This window comes from Amblyomma maculatum, chromosome 1 (assembly GCF_055883805.1).
Source record: "Amblyomma maculatum isolate TAMU_Amacu chromosome 1, ASM5588380v1, whole genome shotgun sequence".
Classification (NCBI taxonomy): domain Eukaryota; kingdom Metazoa; phylum Arthropoda; class Arachnida; order Ixodida; family Ixodidae; genus Amblyomma; species Amblyomma maculatum.
Window position 1 is genome coordinate 363,951,075 of NC_139344.1, and position 23,145 is coordinate 363,974,219.

Sequence of the window (23,145 nt, forward strand, 5' to 3'; positions counted from 1 at the left end):
GAATAGATGTTTAAAGCGTGGTCGCTGCTGATTCTATTAAACATTTGTTCACCGCCCCGTTTAGCCTTTAAAATAACGTGCAACATTTAAGTTTCAAGCGAAGCGGGAGCATTTACTGCGGCAAAAGGCGCCACCATGAACATGTCAAATGGAAGACGCACCTGAGGTGTATATTTTTCATTCTACCGATTCCTACTCTTCCTATTTACCACTATGGTATACCAACTTATCTCAAGTTCAGTTCCGTTGGACGAAAAACAAAAGAAGAAAAGCGGCGCGCAAAACGAGTAGTCTCTTGGAGACGCTTTGGATGAATTCGGGCGCAGGTGCAGATGCGATACGGGCCAACTGGCGTATGTGGCATTCGGATGCGTGCCCTTACGGGGACGGGAGGGAGGGGGAGGGGGGGGGGGTGAAAAAGAAGCACGAAAAACAATTCTCGTGTGGGCATACGGTGCTGGCCCCATTCACAGAGCGCCTTTTAGAATACGTTTTCCTGAACACTGCTGCGCGGACCTTAAATTGCCCGAAATGCACTTATGACATGCTTCCACGATCCTTATCAAACTGTCATGCCCAATCTATATATGTTCCGTTCTAGTACCAGTTGCTATATCTCGCTTGAGCGTCACTCTTGTATGTTTTTCTGCTTGAGCATTTTAAGGCTCAAAAGACAGCAGGTCTATTAGATCGTAATGTCAACAAAGCACATCGACGAGTATTGAGCTCGTATTCGCGGGTGAGACTGAAACAAGAGCGATTTCCTACCCTCCTCAGCTTGTAGTACAAATCAGCCTGCTGTAGAAGTATAAATCCCGAACGACCAGCTTTGCACTTTCACGCTGCACAGCGAGGAGGCTACAATGGGTCACTTTGGGGCGCTTTCTCTCTTGGCTCTTTGTTACGCCACCTCGACTATGGCGAAACTGGCGGATCCCGGCGGTCCTCAAAAGCTGCAGCATGACGTTGCGGACAGCTTCCAGGTAGCAAAACTCCTGGTATTCTTCTCTGTAGAAGCTCTTGCTGATGGCGCTGTTCATAAACTACCGGCGAACACCAGCCGTAGCCTGAACATTTTACAAAAATTACGCGCTGCACGAACCAGTGGTGTCTTTCCGAAGTAATGCACAGCAATGATTGGATATTGCAATAAGTGTTATCTGCACGCTTAGTATTGTGGTTCGCAATCCATGCTTTTTGGGTGCCTTCTGACCGTGAGAGGACCCTAAGGGTGAACGATCGCAGATTGCCTCATCTATAGTGGTGCCGGCTGGTGCAATGTTTTTTTTTTGTACACATTTCATGTGATCCGTCCAACTTCTTTTTACCAGCATACAGTTAGATTATTAAATTAGGTCCTTACTGTTATTTTGCGCTGACTTAGCATTATATTTCCTTTGTTTACTCAGCCAGCACATGCATGCATGACAAGTTTTATGTTGTATTTTGTGTTTGAGACCTATATTGAAAAGACACAGTGATTCCTTTTCAGGTGTGTCAATGAACAGCTGCTCACAACTCGCCTGGATAATCCGACGAATTCTACCCATCACTACTACTCCTTCTTCGAGATTGGTCCGGCTTTCTTCAAGGCATGATAAATGCCTCCCCGAAAACCTCTAATGGCTTCCTATCCCGAACACTTTATAACATCATCCCACAACATACCTCGATATTGCTCGTTATTCCAAACTTTTCCAATCTGCCTTAAAAGGGAATAAGACCTCACCTGCCTCTTTCGCATAGAACGGTGCATTTTAACGAATAGTTTGAATGCGACGTCTCCTTCGAACAAGTGTAAAGTTATGAAGTTATTCAGGTGAAAGCCTTTCTAGTCTCTTGTTGTTTGTTGTTGTGGCTGTAGGAAGAAGCAAAAGAAAAAGCACGGGCCTACTGCTGGCTCTGTAGCTGAGCCCCCTTTGCTGCCTCGTGCGGACAGAGAAAATAGAGAAGAAATAAAAAGAAGAGGGAGGGAAAGACGAGCGCCGTAGCAGCCGTCGTACACCACCGATGTAGTGGTAGGTGCAGTGACGGCCTACAACAGATAAAAATTCGGTGGCAGGCTAACCCCCCCCCCCCCCCCCCCCCCCCGCAAGTGGCGGTGACCTACCTATCCCAGTCCCATCAGGGTCAGGAGCAGCCACCCACCGTCGCCTCCTTCTAGGCTCTTGGAACGAAATCCCGTGCGCAAGAGTTGTGCACGAGATCCGTGCGCGAGGTCTGTCATATTCCTCGAGATTCCGCGAGTTGTGTTCTTGTCTAGCGTCTCTACCACTGCGATCCCAAACTTCAACGAGCACCAAAAACCGTCACGCAACCGCGGCGATGGTGTAACGTCCGAATTCGCACTTGCTGGAGAAAGTGTGACAGATACCGTACCTTTTTTCCCTGTAAACCAATCATAGTTATATTCAGCACTGCATCTAACGCCGATAGGAGGCAAATCATCAGAGGCAAATTATAGGAGATGAAGCGTAGGCTTTCGTCATTTTCATCTTAAGAGAATTCTAAGAGACCCTTCAATGTTTCGCCATTCTAAAAGAGAAGCGAAGTTCTGCATAATAGTTAGAAGGAAACAATCAGGATGCCCACTAAGGCTCGCAAAAGAACAGCATATTGTCACGAAGACAGGGGTTTATGGGTATCGGCAACAGGGGCAGATACACACAGTCGAGACAGAGGTTCCCGGGAAATGGTAACACGAAGACACAAGCTCAAGAGTCCACAGTCCTAGCTAGCCGAAGCGCGCGAGAGTCTCTAACTTCTTCGTCGTTCAAGCGCTACCTCGAACCGTCAGGTGGCATTATTCCCCCCCCCCCCCCCCCTCGGAAAAAAAAAAACCGCAAGCTCACAGAAAAAAAACTGCTCCGGATGGCAAATATGACTTTCAGCGGGTAAAATACGGCTTCATGCGAAGCACATGCACCAGGTCAGACGAGCACTGACGACTAGAACTCGGTACAGTTCCGCCTGGAATAATCTCGTACGTAACTTCTGAGAGGCGACGGAACACTCTGTAGGATCCGAAGTAACAATTGAGAAGTTTTTCTGACAGGCCTGGGCGCCGGACAGGTGTCCACACCCAGACTTTGTCACCAGGCTGGAATCGACATAGCGATGGCGGTCGTTATATCGGCGTGCATCTGTTGCTTGCTGTTTTGTAATGTGATTACGGGCGAGTTGGCGAGCTTCCTTAGCGTAGTTGGTGAATTCTTCTACGTCAGCGGTAAGCAGCTGGTCGTCAGCCGCACATGGCAGCATAGCGTCGAGCATGGTCTGTACATCGCGTCCGTATACTAGGCGAAACGGAGTGAATCGAGTTGTTTCTTGGACGGCCGTGTTATATGCAAATGTGACATAAGGCAATATCTCGTCCCATGTTTTATGCCAGACATCGACATAATATAGTTCTCGAAATATCTATATGACCGTAGCAACACAAAAATCAGTTCGCGAAAAAAGTTACCTCGTCATTTCTTCATAACTCATGAGTCCAGCAGACTTTGGTGCTGAAGCACACAAACCCAATATAACTGAATGTCGACTTGTGATTTGAAACACATTTAGCTATGCGGCCATAGTGCGCCGTTTTGCCAAACATGAGCGCGACATTATTATTTATTATAACAGACTCGTTCATGCCTGAAAACTATCGAACTTTTATTCACGTCGATTCTATCTTCCAAGAAAGCTAACGGGTGATAATCTAAGAAATTTCCACTGTGCTCATGACGCTAAGCTCAACCTTTTGCATAATACACTTTTACAGCTTCTCCGCTAAGCGCAAGTTGAGGTGAAACATTGCCGCCATAAGCAAGTCAGGGAGATATTTTAAATATGGTCAGCCCATAAGCTGGTACAGCAATCACTGTCCGGCAATCTGGTCCTTTCTGTAATGCGCACTTCGTACTAAGGTTAGCTTCTGGCTACATTACCAATTTTGAAGGTGATGGTGTATTACCTGGTTGCCAAGTGAGCGAACGAGCAATATTGTGCTTAGGCTGGCTAGCATATCTATGTAGGTATGAAAAGAAACTGGTGAATAAATTCTATTGTATTTTGTTTTAGGGAAAACAAATACACAATCGAGCACGCAGAATAACGAACATGTTCAAGTTGCCATGAGGCATCTTGCGTAATGAATTCTTATTCTCACATAAGGTTTCTTGTCGCGTAATCACAAGTCAAGATGGCTTGTTATTGTGATATTTAGCGACATTCGCACTTTTTGCATCTCCCGATCCCACGCAATACTTGGTGCCGTCTCTTCCTGCCTTTATAAAATTTTTATCCCAGGCTAGAGAGAAAGATATATTTATTTATTCCTATTTACTTATTTCCTTATTGCCATATTGCAGGTGTTCGAACATTTTCCATTCTCGGTGGCCGTAGGAGACTCTGATCACGACGGGGTCCTTGAATGCATAGCAGCAAACCGAACACAAATCGACCCAGTGGCGCAGACAGCAACGTTCGTGTGGCTCTTTCAAGAGACTGATTATTCACCAAAGTGCGTACTAACGGCCTCTGCCACTCATGTTACATACATATGCTGGGGCTGAGGTGCGATGTCAGATCTAGTAGAGCCCGAAGCGATGATAGTACATTCTCAAACGAAATGCCCTTCATCTAATGAGACAAACAAAAACTGTGAGCAATCTTTGCGTAATGCTACCGAGGGTTTCAGCCAAAACCTAAATTTGCAGTTTACTGCATTTACAATTTTACAAACATTATTTTCAAACTGGGTTTTAGACAAAGGGTAATATTAGTAGCAATAGACTTTCACTCTGGCTTGAGCTCACTGGACGTGTTTTTCACGATCACAAGTGTTCTAAACAGTATAATGGTGCCGAAAAATGTCATGAATAATGAATGCATATTGGAAAAAACGTTTTCTTGGTTGAAAGTGCAACATTATAGTATGATGACAACTTAGACACAGTACGTGTAGTATAGAGCGGTAATCACATCAACGATTTTGTGCCAATGTTAACATAATGTGTTGATATCATTACAGCTTATTGTGGAGCGTAATACGATTTATAGGATTACAATAGCTGCAACAAAAAGAGCTGGAAAGGAATCGCCAAGGCTTGATGAAGAACTTGATTTTAATCAGGAGCATTTCTCATATTTCAGAACAATAGAACACTGCCAGACCGTACCTACAATATTTACAATTTTGCTCTTTCTATAGCGAGGTAAACGTTTAGATCGAAAATATCGAAAAGGTTTGCGCTTACTTTTACGTGTTATTTTATTGTGGTTAATTTAAGGCAAATTTTCCGGTTGCATCTTCTGTTGTAAACCATCCGTGATTCGCAGCGTCAGCAACACATCTGCCGCTCTCAAACGTAGAAAATAACATAAGCACTTGACTCACATATAGTTGGATATCTAGGCCTCCATATATGATCATCTCTACTTACAGCACGAATGCTCGGCTAGTTGAATATCACGACGGAAGAATAAGTTAAAACACCTTGGTTGTCCGAGAAGGCGATTCCCCCATAAACAAAATTCTTTTACATGTAGTTGGGAAACCTGTTTAGGCGAATAAAAACCGCTATGCGGCTTATGACAGAGAGTATGCAGTACTGAGCTAGCTTAATCAGGTTCTTACCAGTGCCTAGACAAATGGATGCAAGGAGCCTTGCCTTATTTCCGTATGCAGCGTGTTGGCAGTGTTTTAAATGTGCTTTATGTCGAAGGCTTATTTGGCTGTCGGAGTTATGGCTCGAGAGGGCTCCACCTGCTGGAGGAGCCGCAGAAAAACGCTACTCTGTCTCAGTCACTAGTAATCAGCGAAGCCCCTTCCGCAAACTAAATAACAGTTATGGAAAAACGCCTGCACGATATGGATTCATAATGAGACTGTTTGTATGCGATCTAACAAAGAGAGCTAACAAAAAGCAAGGAAGCATAAGGAAAACAGGCGTGCACGTCTTCCTCTGGAAAAACGTCAGCTAACTGACCTCTTAATGAGCGCGGAAAAAAATTCTGGTATTACACATCCCGAAAAATTATTTTCTGTACTCTACACTATTTTTCTTGGGCGTGAGAAACATTAGTTTTCAGACTCTTTAGTACACAGAGATTGCTGCAAATTGACTCGCATCAGTTGCAAAAACATTTTATGGTTTTAAGTTCATATAGTTTTATAAAATGTCAGTTTGGCATAGAAAAATGATTAACACTTGATGATTTTGTTGTCTTTCTCAAGGCGTGACATTCCTTTTTATGTCAAGGTGGGAGATGAACCCGGAACATTAACCTTTAAAGTCGGCAACGGTAAGAGGGCTTCGGTTTTGCAGCGTCTTCAGCATTTCCGTAGAATATTTCGACAGTGCAGGAAGCACTCGAAGCACTTATTATGTACTAGGAGTGTTTTCATTTTGGTTGGCGAGTCAACAGCTAGGTTTCAAACGAGATACTTAATATCAGTGATGGTTGCAGCAATACATGACGCGTCTGGTAAAGACGCATTTGGGGCAATATTCATTGCCTTCTACCTTCCGTCATCATTATCTTTCTCTTCCATGATTGACCCATACTGTACGCTTACAAGAATTGCTTTGCTCTCGGGACGGTACTTTTGTGATTAATGCATAAGTGAGGCTGCTAGTGAGAATAAGACAATACGATCTATACCTAAATGTCTCGCACCAGTTATGTTCAATTGGAACTCGCAAGAAACGCAGCCGTTGTTTTCAAGTCCACTAAACAATGCCTGCGAGATACACAAGCGGCTACAATAGGTGAACAGCGGTGCCCTCATCTCGCCTATGATTTAGCCTCAAGTGAGGGACTGGCTAGGTTACTCATATGAAAGATGCCAACAATCTGCCATACTTTCCTTGGACTTGCTGACTGTTAGATTTTGTTTTTGTATTCCATATAGCCTCTCGTGTTTTTTTTTTCTGTATTTCTCTGCCTCATAGCTCGCTACAGTCAGTTTTGGAAGCCTTGTAGACTTATGCGGCGCAAGAGGTTCTAGTAAAGCTCTTTCTCTCCCCATCGATCACTTTCCACGTGACCCTGGCGGTACGACAGGGTGTACTACGTATGCTTCTACGGATGAGGGTAGCGTTCGCGAATGCCCTGATGTTTTCGTTACAAACAGCACTAATAAATACACAAGAAAGTTCAGCGCTGTAACGCTGTAACGCTGCCGCTGTAGCTCAGCTGGTGAGAGCACTGGACGCGAAATGCCAAGGTTATGGATCTAGATGCTACTAGCGGCGTGTTGCTTTTTCTATTCTATATTGAGTTATATTGAACACGTGAAGTGATTACAGTACGTCAACAATAGTAATTAAAAAACAATTCCTATCATTTCCTTGCCGTCGTTGAGGGCTGTCTTCTTTAACTTCGGCACTTTCGAAAGTAGCTTTTATACTTGTACGTATTAATTCTGGCACTGACCGTTTTGCACTACCTGTACAGATATTTTATCATACTTTCATTTCGCCCTCTAAGTTGCACGCTTTTTCTTGTTCGCAGCGAAGGGTATCTCTTCCTCGAATTCAAATGTTTGACGCCTTGTTTACTGTGAAAAAGATAACAGACTTGAGGAATGTGTATTGAGCAGAAATGATCGCTTGCAATGCAGTAGTTTTCACAAGGTCTTCGTTTCACGTTATTTCTTTCAGATCCTACGCCGAGGGAAGGAAGATACTACTACACTGATTACGATACCTGCGTTGTCCTTGACATGGAATACCACGGACATCGTAAGCGGCGATAGCAATGACGTAGGAGGGCAGAACAATATTTCATATTAGGGATATCTGTCCTTTCGGGAACCAACGTTAATTTTGATTCCTGCTGGCCGTGGACAGGCCTCGGAAGCTGTTGAGAGTCCTACGAGCAACTGGTTCATCAAAAAATACCTGTGCGCGTGGTGATGTATCCTGCTTACTTTTACTCCGATCATCGAGAGGGAGAGACCCTTTAACGAAGAACAGTGATTTTAGCCGGCGTTGAAAATTCGCTGACAGGCTACTCTGTGTAAGAAGAAGAATTGGGGAGGAAAAGATTTAAAAATATCGTGAGGATATTAAAAGAAATGAAGGGGGGGGGGGAATAAAATATGGCCATTAAATGCGTTGTAAGGGGCATCGTTGAGTAATGGTATAAAATGACATGATGAAAGCCATAGTCCGATAACTATACTTATAGAGTTTCCAGCGTGACAAATGCCTGAGGTTAACATTCAAGGTGAACTTAAAGTTTGCCCAAAGTCCAATTTCTTTTAAATGCGTAAATAAAAAGTTCATTGCGAGTCTCTGTTGCCTAGGGCAGGCTAAGAGACCTAAAACAATGTACATTGCTAAAGGCACTGGGGAGAGCTTTTCCACGCTATGTTCGTAGTACGCACGCTCTTCAGCGTACGCAGGACACTCAAGTAGGATATGTTGTATAGTTCCAACCGAACCACAGATGTCACTAAGCGGACTGTTCATTTCTTTGCACTGTACACGGCCGCCGTGTACAGTGCAAAGCGTTATAGAACCCCAGGTAGTCAACACTTCCGGAGACCTCTACTACAGCGTCGCCCAAAACACACGCGTCGGAAGCTAGGTGTTAAACTGTAAAACTGACGTCGACTGTGTGTTCTAACTCACAGTGAACATTGAGAAAATCATTAAGTGCAGAAAAAGCAAACAGTGATACTGCTACGCACAGAACGGCCGCGTCATTCGCAATCGAGAGCAGGCAAAGTTGATCCAAACAAGCTGTGCAGTGGACACCGCCGCCACTACAGAGCCCAGCCGCCACGAAGAGAGAGGTGTTTCAGGTGAAACAGACGTCAGCGCCCTGGCGGACGCCGGGAAAGGCGACATGGAGTGCGCCACGACGGTTGGGAGCTGAGATGCAGCAGTCAGCCCACAGCCCCCTTCTGGAATACTGTAGTTCCCATTGAGACGGCAGGAAGGCTATACAAGGAGAAATAAGATATGTTCCTCACGTCCCCTGTGCGGCGTAGTCGGTTAACGCGCTCAGCTGGTGATCGGAGGAGTAGGGGTTCAATCCCGGTGAATGATGTTTTTTTTTTCTAAAGGTTAGGCAGAAAGCTCTCCAAAATCGCGCGGAATCTCGCGGACAGATCACTCAGGCGAGATTTCCCCTTGAGCCAAGTAAGGCTTTCGCCCTAAAACTACACCTTATTGGGTAATCGAGCGAAAATTATATAGTACCTTATTTTACAATACACACGCGGTAAGCAACTTTGTATCCTATTAGACTGCGCTGTGTTGTTTTTCCCGGCGCTATTAAAATTTCTGTGCTTCATTTACCATGCGGTGTTCTTCCAGTGTGGTACTTACTACATATTTCCTGTGTTAGTATCTCGCTGAACTGTTTTTCTGACTGCTGTTTTGATGCATGACATTTTGTCGCATGTTACCACGTTATAGCGCGAGAACACAACAGTACTTTTATCAGAAAAAAAAAACAACCAAAATAGCAGTTTCACTGTGCTCGAATCTGCCCGCCAGTCATTTTGTAGGAATAGGACGCTCATAGACTACAGCAAAAGTTAAAAACTTATTGGCGCTCATTTTTCCGTCCAACCCACATCCTGAACTTCCTCTTGTATATACCTGGTCGGGCACATACCCATGCTGACTGCAAAACATCATTTTCGTTACACTTTCAGAATGCATTCTCTGGACGAAGAGATCAGTGAAAGATAATGTGCCGCAAAACTGCATCGACCATTTCGTGGACACCTGCGGCGTCGAAGTTCCAGCCCACAGCAGGGACCTATGTATTGACGGCGAGGGCGACTACTAGATCTCAAAGAAGTAGTCTACAGCATACATACGGGTAGAGAAGCACCATGTTGCGCTCACAAAATTAGAAGCTAGGTTTAAGCACATCTTTGGGGGGCAAAAAAAGAGAAAAGGTTTTTTCACTGAATAAACACACTTTATATGTTCGGAAATGTATATATTGCGCTTATTCGCACTGATATTATTTGTGATTAAATCTTATATGATTGCCACAATCAGCGTGCATAGTCCTACAGGTATAGCTACAGCAGAATTTGGTAAACTTCACGGCAGCTCAAAGACGGCAGGAAATAACCTTTCCCACTGACAAGTGAATGAGTTTTGCTGCCGTGGTGATGAACTCAGGACTAATTTCGACCGCCTAGAAATCTTTAACTGACGCTTTGTGCCGGAACAAAGGATCGAATGGAAGCACAGAAAGAAAACAAGGCGTTGTTGTTGAAGGATAATAAATTAAAGAGTAAACGCGAGGGATGAAATACTAGGTTTACATTTGTTACTGTTGTTTTCAATGACGGTCTCCTGAGTGTATACAATATCACTATCACTGGACACTTTTAAAAACAGCAACGCTAGAATATGTCAAAATAAACTATGCCCTGGGTACAGCTAGTGCCCCTGTCGAGATGTTTGTGAACGCGTCGAACCTTGCAAAATATCTTCGATTTTTTAACACAGTACTTCCCCTTTTCCTTGAGCAGGATCAGTATCCTATTCTTCCATAAACTCGTGACTAGTTCCTATCAATCGCTAATCCAGCAGGTGTTGAGGACTGCACCAGGCATCGGGGTCATGTACTGAGGACTTCATCAATTACGCACTGACATAGATAACCCTTCTCATTTTGGTTAAATAAATGCTTTTCCCACCATTGCCCCGTTAAGCCTGTGTTGGAACCAAAATACTAATGTTGGCCAATGGGTGCAGCAGTTTGGAATTTAAGCTCAAAATTAGTCTAATGGTTGAGATAAGTGCCTTTAACATCTGTTCATAGTTGGTTTGCGATGAATTTCTGTTTGTCTTGGGCCCACGCAACATACTATCTACATGACAAAGAAACTGGTAATAATGCATTCATATTCGCTTGAAATCTTATAACTGCACATGCGACGCCAATGTGCATTCTCACTTTAAGGCAGCACACAGCGCTTTATGTGCCGAGGCACTGTCGTTCAGTGCTCTACACATAAGCGTATATGTAACGTTGCCGTAAATATACAGTGCATTGCTCACGTGGATTCAGCCTTCACGTTAAAAAACGTGTAGGTGGCTTGATCACTATAGAGTTTAGCATGGGATTACAAAAGAATCCAGTGCTGGCCTTCCTCATAGGTATTGCAAAGTTTCCCCTAACTGCCTTCCACCAGAAAAGCGTCCCGATATGTGCGAGTACCTGCTGGTCATCAAAGGTGTATTAATTATTCGTGTGTCTTTTATTTTTTTATGAGCCGTGAAGTTGATTATAATGTTACGATACATTAGTTTAGCCCTTTAATTAATCCCTGAAGAGGTGAGAGTCGTCCTCTGAGTGTGTACATGAAGCTACAAAAAAATGAAGTTTTCCCTGGCTTACAATGTTTATCAATGATCGCCTCTAAGGTTTTCAAGCACGCAACGTAGTAGAACGCACTAGAAAAGAAAAAAAGAAAAAAACAAAGAAGTGGGTGAGCCAGGAACGCCTCCTCACATCTCGTGCAAATTAACTCTCCTTTCCACGCACTTAATCACGTATTTGGACACGTGGACTAACCGTGACGAATTCCGCAAAACATTTTACTAGACAGCTTCTACATGCGCTCTAGGAACTTCTATTTCTCCCTGCTTGGAGCCGCGGGATATTCTTTTTTTTTTTTCCAAGCTTCCACCTCGAATTATATCGGTCCACTTTTCCTATCGTTATAATTTCCTAAATCTTTTATATCACTTTCGTAATAGGAGTGGGCGTGCTGCTGCGCACGTCTATGGAGAATATTATTTGGTGCATCCTTATATAAAGCGAGAAATGAGAGCACAAAGCGCAAGACTGATATGACTGTTGCATTACCTTGGAGAATGTACCCAGCAACTTATCATCATTCCCTAACAGTGAAGGAAAAAATGTTATTCCGACAGAACGGCTATTACCATATTTTCACGATTGCAAGCTCCTCTTTTGGCACAGCCGCGATGCCCAGAGTGTGGTGGACAAGTGTTTGGGGGGAGAGGCGGGGGGTGCTTAGATTCTAAAATTCTGGAGTGTAACACACATACCTTTCTTTTCGCGGCAATATCTACACTAGACGCAAGCAAAGAAATTTATTTCCAAATAAACTTGGTAAACATCTTCGGCAAATAAGATTATATTTCGCCTCAAAGTGAAGCAGTAGGCAGCCCTATAATAACTCGTTCCAACCTCGTTTTCGGCTGCCAGAAAAGTGTCATCCAAACGTACCGAGAAACGCACACCATCGATGCGCGTGAAACCTGCGGAGCGCGGCCGATACGCTGACCAACTTGGATAACATACACGCTGATAGAGTTATGTGGGTTGGTTTCGGCTGGCTTTAAGTGTTATCTGTCGTCATCTGTCGTCTAGTGTCGGAACCCAGCAACACATGAAGACTTTAATCACGCACTGGGTGTCGAGCCACTTCGGGGCTCTGACATCTGCGGCTCGACAGCAGAGTGAGTAAGCACGCTTGGCGGCCTTGGATAGCGCTCTTCCTTCTAAAAGAGAAGGGGCTTAGATTCGCGAAAATCGCCACTCTCCTTCGTGTTAGTGTCCCTTTGGCAATAGCATATATAAGCTCAAAATTTGAGTATACGGGGACGTACACAGATATCTGAGGGACAGCGTTGGCTACAGTAAAATAGCTATATATATATACATGAAGGAAAGAAGCCAACTGTCGGCGAGGCCAAGGCAAGCATTGGAGATTGTACTTGTTCTTTTTTTTTAACTTCGGTAATCACATAAAATAGTAATGTAATCTGTTTAGGGGAAAGATAAACGCAAAGTAGAAGAAAAAACAAACGTGCCGATGGTGGGAACCTAACCCACGACCTCCGAATATCGCGTCCGGTGCTCTTCATATATCCTCTCTGTCTTTCAGCAAATCTATACTTACCGGACCCTCTCCAGCTACAATTCTTCTTTTTATAATTTCTAATGCTTTCTTAACCTCGTTCTTCTTCACTGGCGGAACGTCTGACTGCTTTTCTCTACCGCCAATCTCATTATTGTCCTGACTACATTGGCTATTGTAGAGATTGTAACTCCTCGGCTACTTTGACTATCTTGTGTATATTCGTGATGACACTGCCCGCCTTGTCCCTTAGCGCGTACATCTGATTTTCGTGTGTGCCCAATTTCTTCTTCATTGCTTTAAGGCTTTCCCCGTTCTTTACAGCATGCTCAATTATCTCCATATACTTCCTTATATGCTTCCTTATGTTATACTTCCTTATATTTGAAAAGTACTCGGTGATTATGACTAGCAGCCAATCTCATTATTATCCTGACTATGTGTACCCCATAGAGCAGCTTACCGGTATCGCTCAAAAGAAAGCCATATAACAGTAGCATCTTTGCTGTACCTATCAATGGTGCTCAAAAGTGGAGACTAACGAAGAGGCTTTATGCATTTAAATGCTTGCTTATTTATTTATGTATTTAAATAACATAATAGAGACATTATGTGAGTGGGAGATACAAATGAAGCATCACAATGTCAGAGCAAAGGCAATGAATAAAGGGAACCGTTACACAGTCACCAGGAAGTATTGAGCACAAAACACTAAAGCAAGTTGTACTTAGGTTGAGGTACACGCAGAAAACTATGCAACGTAAAATGATAGGTGTAAGGTGTAAGGCGGTGGTGGAAGGGCTCTTCCCTTATCTGCTCTCTTTTTGCCTCTCCAGGTTGGTAAATTCACTTACTGTCCTGATAAGTGCTGCTTCGCCACTATCGCCGTCGCTACCGTGTTCCGTGATTTTGCTTTGTGCTGTTTGCTGCATGTAGTACGTTCTGTTTAACTGAATGCTACGGGGCGTATCTGGAGCAACTGTCATGGCGAACACATGCCAGTCCTGCGACGAGCCCCTGCCAGATGACGGACGCTTCCTGAAGTGCATCGAATGTGAGTCTTCTGACCATATCGATTGTTGTTCTGGCTGGTCAGAGTCAACATTTAAGACTAAAGGCGAGAGTGGCCACAGGGCATGGCGATGTGCAGCTTGCCGTTCAAAAGCCAAATGTGGGGACAAAACGAACCCTGATTCTGAGCTAACTGTTTTTCTGGCAGACTTGACTCGAAGGCTCGATGCTCTTGCTGGGCTGCCTACTCAGGTTAGCAAGATTAAGGACTCAATTGAGTTATTGTCCCAGAAGTACGATGACATCTTGAACCGGCAGATTAAACCGGAAAATGACGTCAGTCATTTGAACAGCCGTGTAGGCAAATTGAAGGCGGCATGCGCTTCCCCCGACATTCAGCAACTGAAACCGACTGTTAATATTCTTGAGTTCTGTAGCCGGAAGCTAAACATAGAAGTGCAATGCATCCAAGTTTCGCCTAACCAGGACTTGCTCGCTAAGTTGAATGGTGTGGCTAAGGCGTTAAACCTGCCAGACCTGACAGCGAATGACATTAGCGCTATGTACAGGCTCACATCAAAGCCAAAGTGCCAGGAATAATTGCTCAATTTGGCCAGCAGTCAACCCGGGATAAGTGGCTGGAAAAGCGGAAAGCTCTCAGAAATAATTCATCGAGTGTTTCAATTACTGAGAACATGACCCAGCAAAACAGAGAGCTGCTTCGCTGCTCAAAAGAACGGGCAGAGAACAGTGACTACCGTTTTACCTGGCATTGCAATGGCAAGATTCTTGTAAGGAAAAGAGAGGGTGTTAGTGCTGTTCACATTTGTTCTGCTGCTGACGTCGATAAGCTCTGACATGGTTTCACTTGACAGTGCCTTCTGATCTTTCTTTTGGTTTCCTTTCATCATGTCTCCTTTTTCAACTGTGCTAGTAGACGTCACGAACCTTAAAAACATGTATGACACTGATTGCCGAAAATGCCTCAGTTGTGTTAATTTTAACCTTAGTTCGGGTAGAAATAAGCAGGATGAATTTGATCATTTTTTTAGGAAAGCGCAAGTACGCTTTGATGTCATGTTTTCAGAAACGTGGTTTGCCTCTGAAGAAGATGTGTTTGCATTTCCAACGTAAGTACATGAATCGCACAGGAAAGAGAGGTGGTGGCTTAGCAATGTCCGTCTCAAACTCAATAGATTCTGAATTGTTTTCTGAATTCTGCTTCATCACACCCTTTTATGAGACGCTCGCTGTACGATGTGGTACATCAATCTTTTGTGTTTGTTACCGACCTCCCTCAATTAATGTCAGTTTGTTGTTTTCTTTTTTAGGTACTCTTTTAGAATTCGTCAGTGAAAGAAAATATGCAGTATTGATAGGTGGGGACTTCGACATTAACATATTAGCAGGTAGCAGAGCTAATATAGAACTAGAAGCACTACTAAAATGTCATTCCTGTCAAAACTACATAATATCTCCTACGCGGATCACTCCGCAATCAACAACACTTCTAGACCTGTTTATAACCAACTTAGATTCTTCCCTTGTTAGTGCTGGAAACTTAAATAACAATATTATTGATCACCTGCCCATATTTATGTTTGTCAATCAAGTTATTAACACACCTAAGCAGCTACCTTCGGAATATTCATACAGACTTATTACTCCTGAAACGCTAACTACTTTTAGAGATTGCTTAAGCCGTGCAAACTGGGTATTTGTGTTTGCAGTGAGCGACCCCAATTTGGCATATGATCTTTATGAAAACGTTCTCTGAAATATACGTTGCTTGGTTTCCGTTTAAGACATTTAAAGCATGCAAAAAAAGTCGGAAACCATGGATAAGTAAAGAAAGCCTCAAACTTATAAAAAAGAGGGATCAGCTGTTCAAAGCATTTATAGTCAGCAAATCTCCCGAAGCGCTAAAAGAGTACAAAAAACACAGAAATTTCGTAACCAAACACCTTCTTAATACAAGAAAGCAATATTATTCTAACCTTTTTAACAAACATACAAATGGACACACTGACAACATTTGGAAGACACTTAACAGTGTATATAATAGTACATCCGAATATCTAATGAAAATTGTTAAATATAGTGTAGAAATTTAAGGCGCTGAGTTAGCCAACGCATTCAATTACTTCGTTCTTTCAGTCGGTGACACTACCACCTACAGCTCTGACTTAAATTATATGAATGACAGAAGTAACTCAACCATATTTTTAGAACCAGTTTCAAATAGTGAGGATGTAGCGACATCTTTAGCCCTCAACAATAGTAAAGCCGTAGATGCCTGCAATATTAAAATGAAGCCTGTAAAGCACGTAATCGATCTACGGGCACCTTGCCTTACCCATATTTTTAATATTTGTTTGTCGACAAGACATTTTCCCCGCAATATGCATATTGCAAAGGTAACTGTTGTATTTAAAAAGGGTGATAAAAAATACATGTCCAACTACCAACCTACATCGAATTTACCCGTGTTTTCCAAAGGTTTGGAGAAAATAATTTTGAAACGCCTGACTTCTTTCACTGACCGCTTCAACTTGATAAATTCTTCACAGTATGGTTTCCGCAAAAAAAATCTGCAAACTCGCATTACTTGAAATTTTAGAAAACATTGATTGCAGAAATATAGCACTTAGCCTATTTCTGGATTTTCCAAAAGCTTTTGACGTAATTATTCATGAAATTCTGCTTAAAAAACTTCATCGTTACGGCGTAAGAGGCGTTGCACATAAATTAATTGAATCCTATTTGCAATATGGCTCTCAATTTGTCACCATTGAAGGAGAACTTTCCTCGATAAAATACATTAAAACAGGTGTCCCTCAGGGAAGCATTTTGGGACCGTTTGTATTCATCCTCTACATCTGTGAGATAGTCCGCATTGATGAAACCGCACATTACATAATTTATACTGATGACAATAGTTTGTTGTTGTTTTTTTCAGGTACATCATGTGCCGATTTGGGTAGTCAAGTCAATAGCGCGCTTTCCAAAATTATTGCATGGGCTCAAATGAACTGTCTAAAACTAAACAATCATAAAACGAAAGCTGTTTTATTTCACCCTCGCCACACACATGTATATTTATGTGTGGACATGTATATGTCCCATATTTTGTTAAATAACACTGAAATCGAAGTGGTTGAAAACTTTAATTCTCAGTGTGTACTTTTCACAAAACATCACATGGGATGATCACGTGAACTACACTATTAACAAACCGTCAAGGACGGTCGTCATTTTGCGCCGCTACGGCTACTTCTCCCTACCTCTGTTAACATTCTCATGTACAATTCTTTATTTTCTTCTTTATTAAGTCACACGCTTCTGGTTTGGTCAACAACAACAGCTGGAAACATTAGCAAACTAGCTGTCTTACAAAAAAGAGCTTTACGCCTAGCGTGTAAAGTTCCATGTCGTTTTCACACTGCAGGTTTATTTAAGAACCACAACATAATTCCTGTTTCATCAATGTATGATTACAAGCTATGCCGCATGTATAAACTTGGTGTATTAAAAAATCGTGATGCCATAACAAGCCTCGCACGGCTAACAGAAAATTTCTCTGTTTATAATGTACGCCATCCTGAAAGGTGGCATGTATCCAGATGTAGAACAAATTATGGGCATCAGATGTTGAAATTCCAATTACCCACATTTCTAAATCAAATAATTCAAGAAACTGACATTGACCTCTATTGTATATCGCCAAGAGAACTGCGCTCAATAAGTATAATGATGTAACATATCGACTTCACTTTCTTTGCTTTATAATGTTCCTTCTTTAACCAATGTTCCATTAATCCTGTATGCTCTCGTCATTATACTGTTTTCCCTTAGCCGCACGCTCCTCTGCCGCCCGTGTGGTTGGGGGCCAGGGCTCCTCATGCTTTTCTGAACGCTGTTTTCTGGTTCTCCATGTAAACTTTTGTATACAGAATAAACTTTGAATTTGAGTTAATAGTTAAGAAGCGCACAGAATGGGCCAGAGAAATAACTGAGCTAATGACGTTCTACCGGAAATCGAGGAGAAACAGGAATGGGGCAGAGCATGTAGTGTGAACTCGGGATTACGGATGGCCACTAAGGGTGAAAAATTGAATTCCGAGGAAAGGAAAGCGCAGCAGGATGAGGCGGAAAGTTATTTTCGCGCATGAGGTTAGGAAGTTCCATTATTTAACCACGCGAAAAAACGAGGACGTTAACACACATTGTGTTGACATTGTTGTGTGTGTTAACGTCTTCGATTTTCTCGCTCTTAAATAATGGATAACAACCAACTCATCCGGGTTTCTATTCTTCTTAGGAATTTCGCAAGGGCCAAGGGGTCAATTCAATTCAATTCAATTCAATTCAATTTTATTATATCCGTTTAGTATATTCCAGCTTATACATACAGAAGGAGGTCCCAGAGTCAGTGACAGTGACAAGGGTATATATATATATATATATATATATATATATATATATATATATATATATATATATATATATATATATATATATATATATATATATAAATGTTTTGTTGCGTATGTTGCCTTCTTTCATTCTTGTGTCATAACGAAACTCTCATTTCCCCTTCAATTTCGTGCTTAATTGCCTGCGAGGGTGTGAGGGTCTCGGTTCTGGCAGCCGTGCAGCCAAAGATAGCGAAGAGATATTTCGCTCAGTTTTCCCTGCTAAACACGTTCCACGTAACACTGGCGATATCACAGGAGGATCCAAGTCTCCGCCGCTATGGATAGGAGTGGCGCTGGTGAACACTCAAGGTTGTGGTACAGGTAACGTTAATACCAAAAAAAGTAGAAAGTTAGACAGCCGTCGTTGTAGGTCAGCCGGTATGAACATGGGACGCTATAATTCGGAGTTCGTGGTTTAAGTTCCCACCATCGGGGCCTTGGTTTCCTTCTGCTTTGTATTTAAATGCCTTCCACCTTAAAATCATTACACTACTAATTCAGATCCATAGCAGCTAAAGAAATAAAAAAAAAACCTACGCTTTAATTTTCTTCGCTGACTGTTGCCTTCTTTCATTCTTACATATATACCTTGCACACTGTCCCAACATACCTGATTTTAGGAGTTCAATGTGTGTCACATCTAAGCACTAAATTAAGTATCATTTGCAACACTGCAATGGGTTATGAAATACGGCTCCTTACCTCGAAGTATATCTGATTTGGAGTTTTTACAGTTATTGCCTGCACGGTAAATGATTATGAGAGGAACTCCGCGGATATGCATGAGTGAAGCATTCAGCTATTTTCCTCTAATTTGATTTATCTGTCATTCACGATCTCCTGCTCCACATAACTACCAAAATGTCTCCGTTTTCCCACGAACGTGCTTAGATATCAGATGACGCTGCTCTGTGTGGTGCAGCAGTAACTATACTGTAAGGAGCGGAGCAGAACATGGGTAACCGTTCAGAACGTCGTCATTTTAAAGATAATAAAAGACACGTTAATTTTGGAGCTAAAAACATGAAAAATATCTTGTAATGCAAGCTACCAAACCAGGATTCCGTGAAAACATAGATTTCCAAATTTACTAAAACAGCCGCTTCATTTACTGCACATAGAGAGGGTGCATTCTCCCTACTCCATAAAGGATCGAATAATATCTGTGTTTTAAATCAATCAACGCAATTCTAAAGTGCTCTAATATTTGCTCTGCACTGCTGCCTTGCCTAGGCTCCTATGCCTAAACTTTTTTTTTTTCATGAACACGCAACGTTATGGCTACGATTGTGTTCAAAGGCTTTCCTTTGAAATGACATCATTCTATATTTATTTCACGTCGGTGGCGCGCTGTCATTTATGCATGTGCCTGGTTCGTGCCTTTCGATAAAAAGTTCAGGTGACAACGACGGAATTTTTGTCCCATCTGACAACCCTGTACCTAGTGTCGCGAATAATCACGAAGCGGTTGGATTTATGGTATGTGTGAACATCCCAGCATTACAACTAAAACAGATAGAAATCGAAAACAGCTCCCAAGAATACAACTCCGATAGTTACAGGAACGAACAAAATAATCGCGTAAAATTACTGATACCTCTGAGTAGCGCCGGTTGCCGTCCTGGAGTGTCTCAGCGCAGGACCGCGTGCACAGGGTTAGTTCGCAAAGAGTTACCTAGAGCGATCGAGAATTCTTGCGAAGGTTCTGAAATTTATTTAGAGAATACGAGCGTTCCTGGTGGCTACTACCGAGCACTTAGAAAGTTGGTTACTGTTCAGAAAACGAAAGATAAGGACTCGAGCATGGAACTTCAGCATATTCCTCCTTGAAATGTTGAGTAGCTGCGCTTACAAGACCTGCAAGATTATTCATCCCCCGACAAAGACTGAACCTCATCTAATTTCCGAAAGTAAGCTGGTCCTTTTAAAGCGCATTCCTTAGGGGTATTGCCGCGAGGATCAGAGGCTTGAAAAAGCTCTGAGTTCAGCGAACCCGTCTGCGCCTTCCTTGCCCTGCGGGCTTCTTTTTACTAGAGGATAGAAAACAAAAAGGGACGCGTGTTCTCCTTTGTTACCATACTTCACAAAGGGTGAGAATAAATGAAAATGACATTACCAGATGCCATGCTAAAGTGGCACCCATTCGCACTGACCGTGCTTGCCTCAGGCTATGCCAGCTTTTTTCGCAGGTTAGTTGAGAAGCGGGTGTTTTTCCATTACTTAACCTCAATTCAGCACATAATAATATGGTCGATTCGGCATTTTCAGCTTAGAGTGTGCGCCGTTAAGTAGTAACCGAAGTAACGACGTTTTTCTTTGCATTCGTCATTTGCAAACGTTAGGAAGTGATAGAGTTTTTTCTTATTAACAGAGCGCACCCCTTCTTCAGTCCTAGATGACATCACCTGCACATCTCTTCCTGCATCTTTCGATACAATCGTTTCCTTAGATCTGTCCGGTAACAACATATTTATGTTGTGTTTGTAGCTCTGCAGGTTATATTACGCACCTCTAAATGTTGATCGTTCAGTGGTGTTCACAATATTTCATACTTCGCTCCCTGTTGTCTGGGGTGCTCTTTTCTTTTTGTTTTTAGTCTATCGTGCTGTATCTGCACTACGGGCGGGTAACAGTAAGCTACAATACATTCGTTGTACTGAGACAAGCACTCCTTAGTTTTCTTTGTTGATTTTGTTCATTCTTTTTTTTTTCGTGTTTTCTTAATTTATTTGTTTTATCCATTTACAGAATGCAAATACCACGACACAAAAATATAGTTACGCAAGATAGAAAACAATACAATACATATTATTAGGGGAAACTTGCCGGAACATGTAAATGGTGAAACAAAATGTAGATAATGGGAAAGGCAGCCAAAATGGGCGCGAATAAAATGCCAAAACGAAATTAAAAACTGCTTAGGAAGAAGTAATACTGTACTACAAGATGTATCAAGGACCACAAATTTGCACACAAAAAAAGGGACTTAGATTTACGCAAATTATTTAAAGTGTACTGGCATCAACACCCCGTCAATGTTTCTGCACCATAAAGGAAAGTTTTTCGTGGAGAGCGCCTAATTCCTGTTTTATAACAAGCAATGTGCGCCTGTGTGGATGTATTTCTCCTCGTTGCTTTGTGCCGCCCTATATCTTACTGTTTTACGCGGAAGCATTTCTAGGCTCACGGTGGATATCTCGTGTATGCGAGATGTGTCCCGACATTCCTCGAAATGGGTCAGTGAGATTCTGCGAGATTCCCTGAGGTATGTCCGCAAGACGTCACAATATATTCGTACGTCAACATAATTTCCCCTATAAGGACCTCGCAGTAGATTGTGACGACGAAGCAAAAGAAAAGAAAGCGAAAAATTGTAACAAGTACACAAACACACAAGATAGAGGAAGAACTAGGCACAAACTAGGCGATACCACTCTCAGCACGGCAAAAGAAGTTAAATATCTAGGAGTCCTACTAACTGCTGATCTGTCCTTTGCAAATCATATTGATATGACCGTCAAAAAAGCTGGGAAAATGCTCAACCTACTCATACGGACCCTTGGAACTGCTCCTCAGATTCTTAAAAGTACTGCCTACAAGTCACTGGTAAGGCCTCAACTGGAATATGCGTCTGCAGTATGGGATCCGCATCAGCGGTACCTGATTGATAAATTAGAAGGTATACAAAACCGCGCAGCCAGATTTATATCAAGGCAATATTCCAGACATGCCAGCATAACACAGATAAAAAAACACATAGAACTCGAACCGCTACAGATAAGGCGCCAGAAGCAAAGGCTCAAACTTCTGTACTCAATATACACCGACACAACAGGCATTGATAAGGAAAAGTACCTCAAAACAGCCCACTATATTTCTAACAGGACAGACCACAGTTTTAAAATACGAGAAATGGCGTGTAAAACTAACTACAAAAAGTACTCATTTTTTCCACGTACTATTTCTGAATGGAACAGGTTGCCAGCTGATGTGAGTGCAGACCGAGATGTATTTTTACGGCTAATCAATGATTTGTGATTTTACTGTTCCTTCAAACTATTATTGTTGACCGAATGCACTGTTGTTCCTCTTGTATTTCTTTTTAATTCATTACTCCTTTGTCTACCCCCCCCCCCCCCCGCTTTTTTTGTTCTTTCTCTCATGTGATTTTTTTTGTCACTTTAACGTTGTACCCACTCCCCTGCTATAATGCTTCGGCGCTGCAGGGTGTACTGTAAATAAATAAAATAAATAAAATGAAGGGAAGAGGCAGACAGAAGAGGAAGAAGGACTACAGTCTTTCGTCATTAAGTTCTTAAGCGAAGTGAAGTCACCTTCATCATCATCCTCATCAGCCTGACTATACCAACTTCAGGGCGAAGGCCTCTCCCATATTTCTCCAATTAACCCGGTTCTGTGCTAGCCGCATCCACTTGACCCCTGCGAACCTCTTAACCTCATCCGCCCACCTAGCTTTCTGCCGCAATTTGCTACGCTTTCCTTCCCTTCGAATCCAGTTTGTTACCCTAAGCGACCATTGGTTATCCTCTCTTCGCACTACATGTCCTGTTCATGTCCATTTCTTCTTCTTTATTTCTGCTAGAATGTCGGTAGCTTGAGTTATTTCTCTGACCGACTCTGCACGCTTCCTATCTCTTAATGTTACCCTTAGCATTTTTCGTTCCATAGCCCTCTGGGTTGTCCTCAACTTAAGTAGAACCCTCTTGGTTAGCCTCCACGTTTCAGCCCCATGATGTACAATTCTGTAATTTTTATTTATTTTCTCCTGAG

General features: G+C 42.5%; 1 protein-coding gene across 1 annotated transcript; it reads left to right on the forward strand.

Moving 5' to 3' along the window:
* The first annotated feature begins 917 nt into the window (after positions 1–917).
* LOC146207996 (uncharacterized) lies at positions 918–9,801 on the forward strand. Its single transcript, XM_084587206.1, has 5 exons — positions 918–983; positions 4,359–4,510; positions 6,227–6,294; positions 7,656–7,736; positions 9,665–9,801. The coding sequence occupies exons 1-5, from the start codon at positions 918–920 to the stop codon at positions 9,799–9,801; spliced, it is 504 nt and encodes a 167-aa protein (XP_084443332.1).
* Positions 9,802–23,145: the final 13,344 nt, after the last annotated feature.